The sequence below is a fragment of the Lithobates pipiens genome, unplaced genomic scaffold (genome assembly GCF_037356315.1).
Source record: "Lithobates pipiens isolate NorthernLeopardFrog02 unplaced genomic scaffold, aLitPip1_a1.2 Scaffold_25, whole genome shotgun sequence".
NCBI lineage: Eukaryota > Metazoa > Chordata > Amphibia > Anura > Ranidae > Lithobates > Lithobates pipiens.
In genome coordinates this window covers 79,269,341-79,289,295 of record NW_027507787.1, presented here as the reverse complement: position 1 = coordinate 79,289,295, position 19,955 = coordinate 79,269,341, and the positions used below count along the sequence as shown (strand labels likewise).

General features: G+C 41.1%; 1 protein-coding gene across 3 annotated transcripts in view; it reads left to right on the top strand.

The window, feature by feature from the left end:
* Nucleotides 1–19,955, top strand: part of GRID1 (glutamate ionotropic receptor delta type subunit 1) — a 1,763,123-nt gene that overhangs the window by 1,546,918 nt on the left and 196,250 nt on the right. For all 3 annotated transcript variants that reach the window (XM_077454598.1, XM_077454599.1, XM_077454600.1), the window contains exon 13: nucleotides 19,755–19,950. In XM_077454598.1, the coding sequence (XP_077310724.1) occupies nucleotides 19,755–19,950 (196 nt within the window). The remainder of the gene's footprint in view (nucleotides 1–19,754; nucleotides 19,951–19,955) is intronic.

Genomic DNA, 19,955 nt, shown 5'->3' with positions numbered 1-19,955 from the left:
TTACAAGCTTTCTATGACACTCTGTAACGGGGGGGGTCATAGATTTCTGGTAGGAAGCAAACCTTTACACTATTGGTGGTGGACTGGACTAGGCACATATTTATGAAGATTTTTCACTCACGGATGGACTTCATATAATCTGCAATATAAATAATATTCATTTTTCTTGTAATGTTTAATTACAATTTTTGCACGGGTGTTGGTGTTTGAATTAACACATGAACTTATCATTGATATTGATCATTAATTTGTGAGGACTTTTTCACGTATGTTTTCACTGCACATGACATTTATATGCAAAAGTTTGTGTTTAATCAATTTTTATTTTTATTTATTCCTTTATTGATGATACAATTATTGGGAAATTTGTCACAGGGTTTTATTATTTTGTGTTACGGGTCTAACGCAATTCTTTACATTTCCGTTCACAATCATTCCATGATGAAACCATTTCTAACATCATATTACCATGTTTATTAGAACATTTATAGTTCTAAACAGATATTTTGAATAATCTCTGCAAACTCCTTTAAGTAGTATCACATGGAAATATGAATAAAATGTGAAAAAAAATATTATTTCCTTGAATTATTATCTATTCCTTAAAATATTGTATTTAGGTTTAATCACTTAAAAATGTAATGTGATACATTCTACAGAAGAGCTGATTCCTTTTCCTGGTAAGGAGAACGATACAGATATCACTATTGTGCTGCAGCTACACATAATCAATGGCAGTGTGACAAATTCTCTGTTGTATATATCTCATTCAAAGATTAAATAAAGGCCATTGTAACTTGCTGCTCCACTGAGTTTAGGTTTAATCACAGTGAAAGCATAGTCCTTGTTTTGGCTCTGAGAGCCAATAAAATCAATAGAGGGGTTAACAGAGCATCCTCTTTAAGCATTGATTTTTCTGTTTAAGTATCTGCAACTATCAATAACTTAGAACAACTCTCTTTTGTAATGTTTCTAGCAATGGTGCACAAGCAGTATCTGAATAATTATAAGCGGTGTAAACATATGCCAGTATAAATCACAAGGGGGTTACTACAGGGTTTGTAAACTTTACAGCAACTGAAGCTGAGGTTAAATCGTGGCATTGATGATAGTGACCTTGGAGCACGTTCTAAAAACATTCACGCTAGACCTGTTTTCTTTAAAGGATATGTTACATTTTGACATAGTCTAAGTCCAGGAATACTATTGGATTTCTTCCATTTAGGCTCCTCTAGCACAGCTTTTCCTAGGAAAACAGGTTAGGGCTATTTAGATACAGATTGTTTTTTTGTGACTTTGCTACCAAGTTGTCAGCATCTATCCACACATTGACATGACCTCACTTATATCATAGGAGTCATCAAAAGCAAACTCTCCAATGAAAAGCCGGGAATGCACAAACACAGAGCCTTATTATGTAACTTGAGAGCAGAACATTTGTAAAACATGTTGTAAAGTGGAGACTACAGTATGTGCGATATGTCTTTAATAAAAAATATGGATTCTTCCTGCACTCTAGAACTACCATACACATTTAATCAGGAGTACTTATTCTTAAATGCAACAATTAATTACATCAAATTAGGATCTCATCCATTGAACTCAAACTAAAATGAAGTGAGTTATGATTTGTTGCTCTCGGTACTAGAATTGGCATTCTTTATTGAATAACACCAACATAGAGAACAAAATGTTGTTGTGTATTTGAATTGAAATCAAAGAGTTATTTTCTACCTAAAATATTAGGGCATAATGATCACCATCAATACTTACTGGCACAAATGTGTAGATCTCTAAAGCCCCATACACACTATCAGATTTTCTGCAGATTTTTTCCTTCAGATTTACCAAAACCATATAATATAAGGTCAAACCTTAGGAGTTTCAATTTATATGCAATCAGGCAGGCCCTTGCACTACATGGTTTTGGTAAATCTGAAGACAAAAATCAGCAGAAAATCTGTTATTGTGTATGGGGCTTTACTGTTAATTTGAATTAGCTGAACATACAGAAATTCAAGCCTCAATAAAACCCCCTTGAAATCAATGGAAGCTGAAGCTCAGTTCTGGCATATTAGGCTCAGATATGTGACACTCTACCCTGGCGGACATGTACCAATTAAAATAAGAAAATGATCGAAAATTCAGTTTTGCTTGGAGAAGCTGTTTTATTAATACTTAAATGTTCATTCTAATAGAACCACTGCACTAGTGTTGCACTTCTAAATGTGAATGAAAGATCCCAGACTATAAGCTTGTTTATAAACAAAGGTGCAGTGATGGGAGGTGATGTCATTGACCAAATATGGCCATAGACATAACCAGAAATGGTCATGGCCCTATCTGATCAGTGATGTCAGACACCATCCCTACCCCTTTGTGTACATTCATCTCCTGCCCAAGAATCCCCAACTGACAACCGCCGGGACTAGGTGACGAGTCATCATTGGTTGTTAAAATGCCAGTGGCTACTGGCTTCCTAGCCATCAGGAACTTTGAGTGGGAAGTGATCACATTTACTGTAACTGCAGTAGTAATGCCCCTGCAAATGTATGACCCCCTGAAGATTTAGGTTTGACTTAGTGGGCAGGTGAACACCCCATTTAGTTTGGATCAAATTCTACTCTGGTCTGAACTTGAACCTCACCCCCCATATACTAACAATTTTAACTCCTACTCTCTAAATAGTGTTGCTATGACACAAAATATCTTATTATCAAATAGTTTGCAGCTGAAATTATTGTGTTGTCTGTGTTGGCATGTAGCTACAATCTATTTAATTTTTTTCCTCTTGAAACCAAACAAACTACTAGTATTGGAAATAGCTTATATCCTAAACAAGAGATTCAGCATGATTTGTTGACTTTGGCCCCACAGCACCTTTAGTGGTAGCCTTAATTTGTCTTTGCCTCTTTGCACCATTATGTCATTACAAATAGAGATGAGTTTAGAGCTAAAAAGAGAGGAGGGAACTTTGATATGGAACAATGTAGACATTCTACTGAAATATACTGAATAAGCAACCACACTGATATTATGTTTTATATGGTCTGCTGTTATAAAAAAATACTGCTTATCAGGTCCCTATTGGATTTTCACAAACAGGGTTATTGTGATTAAAAATAAAATGAATTTGGAATATGTTATTTGGGCTTTTAAAAATAAGTAATTCATAAAACTTTTCTGTAAACCTTTCTCAACCCACTTAAAAAAAATAATCCAGCTTTTACATGATTTAGCTAGGTGAATTTCCTGTTGGTTTCTTCTACTTGTTAAGTATTTCACTGGTGAAAATTCTCTACCAGAATTTCCATTTCTAACCAGTTGCCATAGGTATTACAATGTAAAATGATGATTTTACCTCTCCACTTTTAGAACCCTCCCCTGGGCTTTTAGAAATAGATACCTATTATAACTCCTTAATATGTATTCAAATAAACAACTGGTATAGTCATACAAGAAAATAACATTGCCAGCATTTCATGTACAGACAGAATAACACAACACACGCCACATGTACGTTTTATAATTACAGTAAATTCCAACTAATGCACAAGACACAAAAAGTAGGCCCAAAATACAAATCAAGGAATAAACCAACAAAACATCAATCTGAACAAAATTTATGGAAAGAAAGAAAAAATATATATATTGGCCAAAAGACCCCCATTAGAGTCCCTTACTTGCTGGTCGAAATTGTTGCATATACTCGACATAACTATACAGAAAGATCATTGTCCAATGGCATCAAGTGCAGATATGAAGCAGAGAAAGTATAATTTGTCCAAGGGGACCAAGTATTGTCAAATTCACCCTGTCAATTGCGAAGAATAGCTGTCAATTTCTCCATCTTGTAGATTTCCTCAGCTCTAGTAAACCACATCCGAATCGATGAAGGTGTTGTTGATTTCCATAGGGCCCAAACACTGATCCACTGAAGTAAGATAGTGGATCATTTTACATAACTCCTCCCAAAACAGGCATGTAAGAAGCTCATAGCTTTGTACCTGAAAGCTATTAGAAAATGATGCCTTATGTGAGAGTAAAAGTGCCCTTCTAATTTAAGAATTAATAAATGTAGTTTGTAAGCCAGATTCCCACTTACAAATGAATAAAGGAACATAGTCATCCAGGGAGCCCAATCAGTAGTTTGTAAACTGGTGTGCCAGACAAGTGATGCCAGGAAACGGATGAATTCTGACTTAAAGACTTAAAGGGAGACCTAGCACATGAGTAGGAGAAGGTGGGGACCTAAGAAAGTGCCTAATTTGAAAAGCGGCTAAAGACCCCACAGGGGTCAAGAGCAATATTTGGATCTGTTCGTGATCCAACCAATCCTGATTCAAAATAAAATGCATAACTCTCCCCTTGCCCTCCTTTTAGAAATTGCCTAAGCTGCTTATGCTCCATACCCACTGGAAAATCTGAGTACCCTATCACTGGTAAAAAGGTAATGGGGTTGATGAGATCCTTGGAAGTGGAAAGGTCCTACGCACTACACCAAGAGTGGGCTTTAGCATCGCATGAACTTTTTAAATTCACCACATACTAGGGAGGAGGTATTCATTTTAGTACTGGAGGGGGTGATGTTTCTTACTCCATATACAAGAACTCATGTTAAGTGAAGTATGTTTGTGGAATGTGAATCAGAAATGTCTATATGAGCTATAGAAGCTAAGGCTGGCCATAAACAGGTTGAATCTCGGCCAGTTCAACAGATTCGCACCATTGGCAAGCTAAATGCAGCAGGTTGATTGATCGATCAACTTGGGTACAACCAGCCTGCCAGATTCTCTTGCAATAATCACTGTCTTCTCCCAGTGGGGATGGCTTCCCCCGCCCTCCAGCTTGGAGAATATAATGGCCCAACGGGAGGGATTCCCACATCAACACTATCTGTGTTGATGGGCTGGTCAAACTAATTTGTTTCCTGCAACTGCAGGAAATGTGCTGCATGTATGGCTGGCTTAAGGAAGAATAGGCATTTTAAATGTTTTACTTCAACAAAACCAAGTCAAAGTTAGGGTTTGCCATTTCTGCTCAAGCCTGCTGCCCCCTGTCATCTGCCCTGCTGACACCCTATACACTGCACTGCTGCCCTCAGTCCTCTGCCCTGTTGGCCCCTATACACTGGCCTACAAACTAATAGCCTCTGTACACTGCTGTACACACTGTTAACCTTATCCTCTGCCCTACTGACCCCCTGTACACTGCTTTGCTGACCTCCCATCCTTTGCTCCCCTGACTTTTACTGCACCCCCACATCAGACAGGCGATATCCGACCCTGACCATATCATTTGCATACATATTTGTTTCCCCATTAAAATAATGAGTAGAGATGGGCCAAACACCCCCAATTCAGTTTGCGCCAGAGCTGAACTTCGCAAAATTTCAGACCCGAACAACGAACCCATTGAAGTCTATGGGACCCGATCTTGAAAAATCAAAAGTTCCCATTTTGAAGGCTTATATGCAAGTTATTGGCCATAAAAAGGGTATAGGGCCCGGCTACTGCCCTGGGGACATTTACCAATGCAAATAAAAACTTTTAAAAAATATAGTTTTTAAAAGAGCAGTGATTTTAATGTTACTTAAAGTTTGAAAAATGTCCTTTATAGCGCCTGGGGGGGGGGGGTCCTCTTAGTCTGCCTGTAAAGTGGCACATCTGTACTGTGTATAAAACCTGCTACAGCAAAACTGACATTTGTAAAGTAATATATTTACATTTAAATTGATTTTCCCTGCAAGCTTTCTTTATTTGGTCAAGCTGCAATTTAGACAATGGGCATGTGGGTGGCAGAGAATGTTTTTTTATTTTTATTTTTTGCAGCAGCATCTGGGGCAGAGAAATTTGCCTGCTATACTCTATAGCTGGTGGTGTGCTACTGGCAGACGTGTTGCGCAAATCTGTGACACTCTTTGCTAGTCCATCATCCCTGTCAGTGGAGGCTGCTGAGAGGTCATGAGATATAGAGGGTAGACATGAAAGGTGAGGAGTGAGGAGAAGAATTGTATCCCTTGCATGTGCCTTTGATGTGCTCTTGCGAATGGGCTGAGTGGTGGAAGGTTACATGCCTTGTTAAGCATGTGGTACCCAAATGGCTGATGGTTTTTGCCAAGTTTGATCTGCTTGTGGCAGAGATTGCAAATTGCAACAGTGCAATCGTCTGCACATGTGCTAAATAAGGCCCATACCGCTGAGCTGTGGGCAGTGGGCTGGGAGATAACCGCTCCACAATCTGATGAGATAAGGTGGCTGCTCTCTACTCTTTCATGATGGCTGCCTCTGGAGGACATCCTGTCTCATTGGGGTTTCCCCCCCCCTCACTTTCCTCCACTGCTCTATCCAGAACCCAAGTCACATCAGTGACTTGACAATACTCTGCAGCTGGGGGAACATAAGTGCCAATTTGTTGTTTATCTGTGTTATCCCCTCTCTGTAGGCTTATGTTATTTCCTTTCTCTACCTCATAACCAACATCAGAATCAAGTAATGTCTGTGCATCCTCAAGAAGCAAGTGGCTGATGCTGTGTTCAAATAATTCAGCTGTCTCTTCCATGCATGGTGCTGGAGCAATAGCTGTGGACAAGGAGGCAGATTAAGTTGCTTTGGCAGCTGCAGTGAACTGTGCACTAGTTTTAGCTGGGGTCATAGAGGATGGTTTAGTAAGCCAGTCCACCACCTCTTCTGCATGCTGTGGCTTGATAACATGGGCAACATCACTAATCAGAGACAAAAGTGCCCTGTGGACATACCAGATCCACCTTTGTCTGTGGCGCAGATGCTGCTGGCTCCCTCATATTGGCATGGGAACATCAACCTCTCTTTGTTGGCCTCACAGACATGATGGGGTGCTTATTGCCCAAATTTAAAAGAAAATGGGAAATGTGTGATTGGATGTACTTTATTGAATGAAAAGTGGTGTGTGGTGCACTTTAAATTGAGGACTGATGCAGACAGAAATGTAAAAACTATCAAAAAAATAGAAAAGGAGGAACACCAGTGTTGCAGTCAAAAAAACATGCAGCAACCAAAAAAAAATGGTATGTAATGCTATGTTAACCACCTCAATACAGTGCAGTTACACCCCCTTCCTGACCAGACCAATTTTCAGCTTTCAGCGCTCTCACAGTTTGAATGACAATTACTCAGTCATCCAACACTGTATCCATATGAAACTTGCGTCATTTTTTCCACAAAAATAGAGCTTTCTTTTAGTGGTATTTAATCACTAGTGGGTTTTTTATTTTTTGTGCTATAAATAAAATAAAACGTAAATTTTGTGAAAAAAATGCCTTTTTCTTTGTTTCTGTCATAAATTTTTGCTAATTAGTAATTTTTCTTCATAAATTTTGGCCAAAATTTATACTGCTACATATCTTTGGTAAAAATAACCCACATTAGTATATATTATTTGGTCTTTGTGAACGTTATAGAGTCTACAAACTATGGTGCCAATCTCTGAAAATTGATCACTTCTGATCAGGCCTTCAGTACATCAGGTGTACCTCATTTCTTGAGACACTAACAAGTCAGGAAAGTACAAATACCCCCCCAAATGACCCCTTTTTACAAAGTAGACATTCCAAGGTATTAAGTAAGTAGCATGGTGAGTTTTTTTAAGTTGTCATTTTTTCCCACAATTCTTTGCAAAATGAAGATTTTTTATTTATTTATTTTTTTTTTTTACAAAATTGTCATATTATCAGGTTATTTCTCAGACACAGCAAATGCATACAACAAATTACACCCCAAAATACATTCTGCTACTCTTCCCGAGTACGGCCATACCACATGTGTGAGACTTTTACACAGCCTGGCCACGTACAGAGCACCAACATTGATGTAGTACCCTCAGACGTTCTACGAGCAAAAATTACGTATCTCATTTCTCATCCACCTATTACACTTTTGAAGGCCCTGGAGTACCAGGACAATGGAATTTCCCATAAAATGACCCCATTTTGGAAAGCAAGCACTCCAACGTATAATCTATGAGGCATAATGAGTCTTTTGAATGGTTAATTTTTTTTCCAGAAGTTTTTGGAATATGTGGAAAAAAATTAAAACGCTTTTTTGTTTTTACACAAAATTGTCAATTTATAAGATATTTCTAACATACAGCATGTATATAGCAAAAATTACACCCCAAAACACATTCTGCTACTCCTCCCGAGTACGGCGATACCACATGTGTAGGACTTTTACACAGCCTGGCCACATAGAGAGGCCGAACTTTGAAGTAGTACGTTCAGGCGTTCTAGGAGCATAAATGACTCATCTCATTTCATTCCTACCCATCACACTTTTGAAGGTCCTGGACCACCAGGACAGTGAAATTACCCACAAAATGATGCCATTTTGGAAAGCAAACACCCCAACGTATATTATATATTAAGACATGGGCTGCAAATAGGTACTCGGGTACTCTGATGGGCTGGGACAGGTACTCGGGTACTCTGATGGGCTGGAGATAGTTACTCTGGTACTCTGATGGCCTGGTGACAGGTACTCAGGTACTCTGATGGCCTGGTGACAGGTACTTGGGTACTCTGATGGCCTGGTGACAGGTACTCGGGTACTCTGATGGCCTGGTGACTGGAATTTGGGTACTCTGAAGGGCGGTGACAGGTAATCATATGGACTGTGACAGGTACTCGGGTACTAAGATGAACTGTGACAGGTACTCAGGTACTCAGATGAACTGTGACAGGTACTTGGGTACTCTGATGGCCTGGTGACAGGTACTCGGGTACTCTGATGGCCTGGTGACTGGTATTTGGGTACTCTGAAGGGCGGTGACAGGTAATCATATGGACTGTGACAGGTACTCGGGTACTAAGATGAACTGTGACAGGTACTCAGGTACTCAGATGAACTGTGACAGGTACTCGGGTACTCAAATGAACTGTGACAGGTACTCGGGTACTCAGATGAACTGTGACAGGTACTAGGACTGTGACAGGTACTCGGGTACTGGGACTGTGACAGGTACTCGGACTGTGACAGGTACTCGGGTACTCAGATGGACTGGAACAGGTACTCGGTACTCAGATGGGCTGTGACAGGTACTCGGGTACTCAGATGGGCTGTGACAGGTACTCGGGTACTCGGATGAACCGTGACAGCTACTCGGGTACTTTGATGGGCTGTGACAGGTACTCGGGTACTCTGATGGACTGTGACAGATACTCGGGTACTCTGATGGACCGTGACAGATACTCGGGTACCCTGATGGACTGTGACAGGTACTTGGGTACCCTGATGGACCGTGACAGGTACTCGGGTACCCTGATGGACCGTGACAGGTACTCGGGTACCCTAAAGGACCGTGACAGATACTCGGGTACTCTGATGGGCCGTGACAGGTACTTGGGTACTCTGATGGGCCGTGACAGGTACTCGGATACATTGATGTGCCGTGACAGGTACTCGGGTACTCTGATGTGCCGTGACAGGTACTCGGGTACTCTGATGTGCCGGGACAGGTACTTGGGTACTCTGATGGGCTGGGACAGGTACTCGGGTACTCTGATGGGCCGGGACAGATACTCGGGTACTCTGATGGGCTGGGACAGGTACTCGGGTACTCAGATGGGCTGGGACAGGTACTCGGTACTCAGATGGGCTGTGACAGGTACTCGGGTACTCAGATGGGCTGTGACAGGTACTCGGGTACTCAGATGAACCGTGACAGCTACTCGGGTACTTTGATGGGCTGTGACAGGTGCTCGGGTACTCTGATGGACTGTGACAGATACTCGGGTACTCTGATGGACCATGACAGATACCCGGGTACCCTGATGGACTGTGACAGGTACTCGGGTACCCTGATGGACTGTGACAGGTACTCGGGTACCCTGATGGACCGTGACAGGTACTCGGGTACCCTAAAGGACCGTGACAGATACTCGGGTACTCTGATGGGCCGTGACAGGTACTTGGGTACTCTGATGGGCCGTGACAGGTACTCGGATACTCTGATGTGCCGTGACAGGTACTCGGGTACTCTGATGTGCCGTGACAGGTACTCGGGTACTCTGATGTGGTGGGACAGGTACTTGGGTACTCTGATGGGCTGGGACAGGTACTCGGGTACTCTGATGGGCCGGGACAGATACTCGGGTACTCTGATGGGCTGGGACAGGTACTCGGGTACTCAGATGGACTGGGACAGGTACTCGGGTACTCAGATGGGCTGTGACAGGTACTCAAATACTCTGATGGGCTGTGACAGGTACTCTGATGGATTGTGATTGACAGGTACTATGAGGGGTGGTGACAGGTCCGCTTTATTGGGGGGGCAATCAGTATGATTGGTGTACACTGTAGGAGGTAACGAGATGTTACCGCAATCTCCTCCTCACACACGATCGGTGTGTGAGGAGGAGAACCCGGTAACATCTCTTTACCGCGGTTTGTTTACATTTTAGTGATCAGCTGTGAAAGGATCACAGCCGATCACGTGGGTAAACAGCCGGCCAATGGCTGTTTACCAGCGCCGGTGACGAGCAGTGTTCCCGGGGAACACGCCGCCACCGACGTGCACATGCAGCGCGCTCTCGATTGCGTGCGTGCGCTGTGCACAGTCAGGGTGTGACCATCTGTGATCGGCCGTGACTTCATCACGGCCGATCACGTGGTAAACAGCCATAACCGATGGCTGTTCACCCCCTTCGGTGGTGAGCGGTGTCTCCGTGACACGCCGCCGAAGAAACAGGGATGCGCGTGCACGATCGCGCGCATTCCCTGTTTAAACGGGAGGCCATTATATGACGGCCTCTCGCCACAATAGGTGTGCCACCTGGCCGTCATTTGACAGCTGGCGGTCAGCATCTAGTTAAACACTGAACTAACACACTACTCTGACACTACACTATACTGGCACACTATACTCACACTACACTAACACTGTACAATTAGAGTCACAATAAGTGAACACATTCATTTTCTAGTAGAAAACTGAGCCCTGTTCTATCTATCTCTACTCCAATACAATGCAAAAGCTTCCTATGGGAAGTCACCTTTTATAGTGTGGAGTGGAACTATCAGCGCTAAGCCAGGATTGGAGAAAGTCATCATTACTTTGTCCAATTAGGGCTCTGATAGTTCCCTGTGCCCTAATTGGAAAAGCCTTGCACCTGACCAGAGTGGCACGGAACAGGTGAACAGGCAATGTGCAGGCCAAACCATTGCTCGACTCAAACCATTCGCCCAACACTAATAGTGAGCACTAGTAATGCCAAGTTTTAGGAATACTGCAGCAGAATCATCTCACATGAATATAGTGTGATATTTGGGGGTTCTTTAGCTTCTGTGTAGCGCACACCAGTGAGCAGAGTCCACACCAGTCATGCCATTTAAGGGCTTGTTGGCCCACTTTTATTAAATAAAAGTCCAATAACAGAAGGTTTGCCCACACAGGGGTATCAGCTTTCCACAGCAAACACTGTAAGTTGAACCGAAAATACCAAGCCACCTAGCTCTTTAGCAGCACTGCTGCTCAGGCTTATGCTTCAGCCCTCTCGGCTCTATAAAGGAGTTTCTGTACACTCTGTACATCAGCACTCTTCCAGCTTCCTTGCTGTTCCAGCCCACAGGCTTGGACCCTCTGTCTGCTCTGACAGACAGAACTGTGCAGACATCCACACTTCTCCCTTGCTTGCCTGGACTCCCCAGGAGGGTGGAGCCCAGAACCATGGTCAGGTGTCTACAAATAGCCCAGCACACACCTGACCAGTCAGTATGCTGGTGGATCTCAAAACCCGGACCCAGGACTAGGGATTTCATCCCACCCGGGTCGCTACAAAATCCCCGGGCTCCAGGTCCCAAAGTGGACTTTGTAGTAAACAATGAGGAATCTGACAAGTCAGTTTCCTCCCAAATAAACAACTCCTCTGGAGCCCCTCAACCTGCCTGGTTGAGAACCCTGCATCCTTCTGCTGGTGGGGTACCATACTACCACAATAGTTATTGTGGATATTTTAATAGTTCATTGCAAACCAATGGTTTCGGAGTCCTAACTCCAATGTTTAAGTCGTAATAGTCAGCTTTTACTCAGCTATACGAGTACATTTATATACTAAATCATATTCCTCTTTGTAAATCATTTATGTCAGCCCTTTATACAGTCGGGGTGCTTTTTTCATAATTATAAAATATTGTGTTAATACTTACCTTCCTACTACTCTTCACTATACCCTGAAGTAATACTTCACATTGCAGCCTACATTTTATAATCCATTCAGTGTAGAACCTGTGATGTTACAAAGAACCCTGTGATTGGTAAATAGTCTGGTCACATGACTTTGATGGGTCCCATGACTGGGTTCACTTCACTTTTTTTTCATTACATTCTTTATTTTTAAAGGCAGAGTTACAAAGCCGATGGAGCACTAAACACATTTCATATGCATGTCGCTGTGCATTTGTGCTTTATAAATGTTCAAGCCACCTAAATGCAGAGAGTACAGTCTTTATTCTTACCATGGTGATCTGACATTAGCAGTGTCAGATCTACAAATGAGGGAACTGCCCAAAAAGAGAAATATATGGGTTGGTAAAAGCATAGCAGGATATTAGGGTACTGGATAACCTCTTGTTATGGTAATCTGAATCATCTGTGTGCCAGACTGGTATCTTTGTGAAGGGGACACATTTTTTACCTATCTAAAAGTATATATATAAACAAAATTGTGTAAAAAAATACTTACTCAACAGAATGACCCAAATGTTTGTGACCTAGACCCCCTCTGTTCACAAATTTCTAGCTGACATAACGCTACAAATTAGTTGTTTGAGTGGTGCATTTTAAGTAAATTTGTTCTTGGGCACATAAATGTAGTAATCTTTAACAGGAAATCAAATTTTAACTGTCCCACCACTGTAAGTTAAAAACTGAAGACAACATCTCAGTTCCTTTCTATAGCTATATTATTTATAGCTCCTAAAAACAGCTGCTTAAACAACAGTTTTCCTGTGTTTTTTTTTTCAACTGTTAAGTGACAGTTAAAACTTCACAATTATAGTGGTTTAATTATTTTAAACTACTAAACACATTTGTCAAGAGGTAGATATATTTAACTAAGCACTTGGTTTTCTTACTGGAAACCTAATCTTAACAGCCGGGAAAAAAAAAGGTGGTGCATTCAATATAACTCACCATTCTTCTAAACTGAGGAAATTTAGTAGGTTCTTCTCCTAATTAACAAAGGAGTGCAAGCCTGAAACAGGTCTACTGTATCTGCCATGAGGATTTTCTTTCCTGATAGCAGCAGAATGATGCAACATGTTGGCCCAACGTTGGGCCTGGCAGCGCAATAACAGCAGAGATTTACAGTACCTCATTTAACCCCTAGTTGAATGTTAAACTGAGGAGAGAATTAAAAGGAGAAAAGAGGCAGTATTGAATGGAGGGGGCCATGCTAAGGTGTCACAGCATAACAGCCCTACCACATAGGACACACAAAAACTGTGTCCTGTTTCAAAAACAGGCATACTGTCAGAAACCATGAATCAGACCGAGACAGAAGTACAGTAAAATCACACTTGTTTATTAATAAAAAATAAAAAAGGTAAATAGAGTAAGCATAGAAAAAGCATAGCCAGAGTCCAGTAACCGGATCGGGTAATCAGCCAAGCCAGAGTTCAGTAACCAGATCTGGTAATCAGCCAAGCCAGAGTTTAGTAACCAGATTGGGTAATCAGCCAGGCCAGAAGTCAGGGATCCATGTAGAGGAACAGTAAGCAGGATAAGGAGCCAGAAGGGATGTCAGCAAAGCCAGTCTTTGAACAGGAACGCAGGAGATGGTTTCCTGTGATGTGACTAGCGCGAAGGTAGAGATCAAGTGAGCTGGACAGCTTTAAGTAGGCAGGACTGACAAACAGAATCAACAACAGCTGGGTAACTGTGGAGAGAGATGGGAGTTGGCAATTAGCCGACAGCAGAGCAGCCAGCTCAGAGAAGGAAGGGCTGAGCCCAGTCCTGACACATACAATCTAACCAAATAAAACATACAGGGTGAAACAAAATTGAAAACAGATATTGAAGTCATGACAATTGTTAGAAATCTATTGATCAAATGACAGAAATCAATGTATAGTGAACATATAAAAATATTAATATGAACCCAAAATACAAACATAGTCAGAATATCAGAGTCTGTACACATCAGTTATCAGCTAAACACATCCAACTTGCTCCAATTTAAGTACATCAAAGCATATATGTTAAATAGAAAAATGAACAAAGGTACAAAGATATGACAGAGGAAAGAGCAGTAGCTTCAAACTTGTTTAAACCATGTGGTTGGGTTGCCTTTAATGTGTATTTCTACTGTTTTTCACACTTTACAAAATTGATGCTTTGTTTTGTTCACAGTGACACTGCATTAAATAGACAACTCCATTGGTTTTATAGGCTACATAATGTTGGGATCTAAGGATTGAACCATTAGGTAATTCAACAACTAGCTTCCCTTTTTGCTTACAAGTCATCACCATCGAGCTCTTGGAAATAACTAGACTATCACAAACAGAAATAGAATGTTTTAGTATCAGTTCAGGAGTCCAGTATATTTCCTACCACATTGTAGGCAGGTGCAGGTTGACCTACCTACACAGCTGGCACTGTTGCATCCACCTTGCATGGAGAGTGGAGGATAGGAGGAATACTCATTCCACTTAGGCCTCCGTATGAGTCATCAGGTGTACTGCGGTCCAGTTGATCGCTGTCACCTGGGTGATCCCTGTGTGCATATTTAGTGAGGTTTACAAAAACCCTTGGCTCACTGTAGTTAGCATGCATTCTGTGTGTTGAGGTTATGGACAGGAACCTGCCGGTCATTAAGAGTAAACCTAGTTCAGGGGCAGGTTTCAGAGGAGGAGAGACATTATAGAGATAAATGCAGACTATTTTTGAGACTGCTGCATTTCCAAGCTTACTGCATCTGCCTGCCTTGCGCCTCTGTGTCAGGTGCCGCCGGCCTTGGTCTTTCACTCTCCTGCTAGAACTCCTTGTGTGTTGCCGCTCAGTTATTACTGTTTAAGTGACTCAATTACTGTCTGTTAATATTTTGCATTTTCATTCACTGTATGTGCACCAAGTCTTCCCTTTGGGTGCCTACCGTCTGGGTCCTCCCCAGCCTCTCAGCCTACAACATTGTCAGGAGTAAGCAAATACAAGTAATTATTCATGATAATTTGAATAAGTTGATAATATGGAAAATAGCAGTCTTTTTCCTTGGGCTTTTTAGAATAAGGGAACAAGGCATTCCCCATTTGTAAACAAGCATTTTGATGGGCTTTCTACAAGATTACTCCTGTTAGTAAAAATATATCCATCAATGATTTGGATTTGATCTTAAACACTGTATCAATAAAGCAATAATGAGGCATAACCCATCCCTATTGGTACTCCCTGGAGTCAGTGGGATCTCAGAAATGTAAATATATTCCATATGAAAAAATGCTTCAGGCATTCCATTAAGAATCCATTGTATGCATGATTGCCAATTTACTTGCAAAAACTTTTTATCATTTGAAGACCCAGAGAATTGGGCATACTGCAGTGAAGGACTTCAATGTCTGTTGCCAACAAAAGGGAATCCTTTACCACATAGACCAATCTACCTTCATGTTCTGTTTTACCTCCTACCCCAGAAACAATGGGTCTACCTGAGGGTGTTTTTAAATAGTTATGCATCTTCAGTAGTGAAAAGAATAGAGCACAGAAATGTAACATTTAAAGTGGTTGTAAACCTCAGACATGAAATATGAACAAAGTAGTGTAATTTCTGTCTGCCTTGTTCCGCTGTTATTTGCAAGAGTACCTTATGACACATTTTCCTGACACCAAGAGAAAAAAAAGTGACAGGGAAGGAATCTCCAGCACACAGCCTGTGATTGACAACCTCAACTCTGTTCCTGTGTGCTGTGGGTATAGAGGGTGTGTTCTTTCTCTCCAATCAGCTCTCAGAGCTCTCCTCACTGAGCGCTGCAGTGTGCAATTTAAGATTTTCTGTCCCTTGTTTTCTAACAACTCAAACTATTGTTATAAACTCTGGACTTTGGATGGATGCAGAGAAGATAATACGGTAGATAAACAGGTACAACTTATGTAGGAGGATTTTATTAATCTTTGTGTATCACCTGAGGCCAGTCACTTTACTGGGTATATGTAAAGGTTTACAGACACTTTCAGTGTTCCTGGGCTTTCCAGGCAGAGGAAAATATGCCATAATGTGTCCTGCATGGTGTCAGGCACCTGTGTAAAAGAAGCCATGTATTTTATAAAAATTCTACAGTAGATCTGCAATTTAGATACAGCTCAAATACATGGCCTACATTCAATTTTAAAAATATTAGCTATGGTTTGAGGAAACATCCTTGCTGGTTGTTTATGAAGCTCTGAGGTAGTACTTCTGGCATATTTATCAAGTAAAAAAGTATTTAATACAAGAATCTATCCATCAACTATTTGTTCTGGTGGTCATTGTCACAGAGACAGAACGTGATGGTGATTTTACACTTGTCACAGGAACAAGAGACAAGATTACATTTTTTCAATAGGAACACCTTACCCAGTGACACCTGTCAAAGAGGGAAATTGCCCTCACACAGATATTTTTTCTTGCTTTCTTTGTAACTCTGGGACAGGAAGGGAAAATAAATCTTTCCAGCTCAACCAAGGGGAAACAAAGCTGTCAGGGCTTTTAACTAATTCTTACTCCATACAAAATAATGTTAGTCACTATGAGATAAAGAATGAATGCTTTAGGCAGCGTATAGGAAAAGGAGAGATCAGCAGATGGACTTGCTACATTAATGATGATCATTCATAGCCCAATGAGTAGGTAGATGGAATCAAAAATCTGTATGGCTACAGCCCAAATCAAGGTACCACTTTGTTGTTGATTCTGAAACGTTGCAAAGGTGCGTGAATCACAAATGAAGCTGAACAGCATTACACAGTTGAAATGCATATGTGGCCCTTTTTTATCTGATAACTCTACAATGAGGGAAAAAAAGCATTCTATCATTTCCCCTGCTGATTTTGTAGGTCAGTCTGTAATCTTAATGGTAGTCTATAATCTTAATGGTAGGTTTATTTTAACAGTGAGAGACAGAATAACAACAAGAAAATCCAGAAAAACACATTTCAAAAAAGTTATAAATTGATTTTAATTTTAATGAAACTCAAAACTTTTTTCATTAAGGCTGGGTTCACACTAATGCAAATTGGATGCGGCTCCTGCATCATATTTGCATGACAGGAGACTGACTGGCTCTCAATGGAGCTGGTTCACACAGCTCTAGGGTGGTCATGGAGCGCACTGGAAAAAGGTCCTGTCACTTACCTGGTGGGTAGAGCCTGGTTTTGTAGAGGAAGGCCTCTCTTGCATCTCTGACTCTGGGCCCCTGGTAGTCTATACAGGTAGCGCAGGAGTGCAGATTGGTACAAGTGCCGGTTAAATGTACTTGCTCTTTGGCTGCTGATACAGTAGTTCACCAGATGGCAGCGGGTCTCCGTAGGCAGGAACAGGCTGGAACTTAGCTGAAGAGCAGGTCCCAAAGGTAGCTGGACAGGTGCTAGCAACTTGGTAGCTCTGGAGGGGCTGAACTTAAGCAGAGTCAGACAAGCCAGGTCATAAGCAAAATTATCAGATCAAGTACAGGTGCGGAGGCAGGAGAATGGTCAAAGGACAAGCCGGGGTCGATGCAAGGGGAAAACAGGAATAGTCAGAAACAAGCCGGGTCAATTCTTCAAGCGCAGATACAGGTAACAAGAAATGGGATACTCACAGAATGCTGTAGACGAGACAGCACTCATCCTGGGTGCTGATCCAGCTTAAATACCCCCTTTGCCACCCTTATCTGTCTCATATGCATATGAATGGTCACATTTCCATGCATGTACATATACGTTTGCACGTTAGAACGCGCTAGTGCTCCTCTTCTTCCAGGCATTCGAGATGCAGGGATTCTTCTGTGGCTACTATTCCATCTTCTGACAGAGCCTTCCTGACAGGTCTTGTGCATCTTTGGCTCAGTTTCAGGTGAAAATTCAGCCAAAAATTTTAACCTAGTTCACACCTGACATGGTGTACAGAGACTCACTAGAACACTGCTGTGAGCCACAGCAAGTGTAAACTCAGCCTTAACATTCCAATCTTCTGGCTTTAAGAAACACTTAAAAAAAAAAAAAAACTGTAGTTAATTGCAACTGTTTTTGCAGATCAAGCAGGGGGGGGAAATATGGAATTATAAGGAAAATATCATGGAATCACCATGAACTTTGTAGTTCTAAAACAAACATCTTCATCAGATTACATTTTCTAATTAGTCTGCAGTTAAAAAAGAATGCTTGCACATCTTAGTGAGCTGTTGCACCAACCTGATTGACATGAGTCATGGCTCCAATACAAGAGATATCAGTTGAAACAAAGGAGAGGATTATAAAACTTCTTCAAGAAGGTAAATCATCATGGAATGTTGCAAAAGATGTTGATTGTTCCCAGTCAGCTGTGTCTAAAATCTGGACCAAATCAAATGGGAAGGTTGTTAAAGGGAAGCTTACTGGTAGACCAAGGAAGGCATCAAAGAGTCAAGATAGAAAACTTAAGGCAATATGCCTTAAAACTGAATATGCACATCAAAACAAACAAGGAACAAATGGTTAGAATTTGGAGTCAGTGTCTGTGACCGAACTGTAAGACATCGCCTAAAGGAAATGGAATTTATTTACAGAAAAGCGAAATGAAAACCATCATCAACACCTAAACAGAAAAAAAACAAGGTTACAGTGGGCTAAATAAAAGCAATCATAGACTGTCGATGACTGGATGAAAGTTATATTCAGTGATGAATCACAAATCTGTATTGGCCAGGGTCATGATGCTGGAACTTTTGTTTTGGTGCTGTTCCAATGAAATGTTTTAAGTATGTATTTCCACCATCGGTACGGGGGAGAGGACAGTCATTAAATCTTCAACAAACGCACAAGCTTATATTGAGATTTTGAACACTTTTCTTATTCCATCAATTGAAAGGATGTTTGGCGATGATGACATCATTTTTCAGGATGATAATGCATCTTGCCATAGGGCAAAAGCCATGAAAACTTTCCTTCAAGAAAGACATATAATCAATGGCATGGCCTGAAAATAGTCCGGACCTTAATCCAATTGAAAATCTATGGTGCAAATGAAAGAAAATGGTCCATGACAAGGGTCTAACCTGCAAAGCTGACCTGGCAACTGCAATAAGAAAAAGTTGGAGCTTGATGAAGAATGCAGTTTGTCAAAGGTTAAAGCCATGCCTCAGAGAATTCAAGCTGTTATAAAAGCCAGAGGTGGTGCAACAAAGTACTAGTGGTGTATTATAGTGTTTTTTCATGATTCTATCATATTTTCTTCAGAATTAAGTGATTGCATATTATTTTTTTCTGCTTGATCTACACAAATAGTTGCAATTGACTACAGTTTTCTTTCTTTTTTTTATTCTTTTAAGTGTTTATTAAAGCCAGAAGGTTGGAATGTTAAATGAAATTAGTTTTGCGGTATGTCTGATTATTTTATTTTCTACACAATTAAACAGTTGAATGAACATTTTCCAAGAGTGGTGATTTCATACTTTTTGCCGGGGTTATAAAGAAGTATGCATGTAATATGTTTAATCATGACCTGTATTACATTTTTTTTTCTTTTAAGAAAATATTTCATTTACAGATATGCTGGTCTTATTCTTTTGCAGAACATTTCATGACTTAGCTAAACAAATGGATCTGTCCTATGGTACAGTTAAGGATTCTGCAGTCTATGAGTACTTTAAAGCAAAAGGAACAAACACTCTGGAACAAGACAGCACATTTGCAGAACTGTGGAGGACTATTAGCAAAAACAATGGAGCTGATAACTGTGTTTCCAGCCCTTCTGAAGGAATTAGAAAGGTATG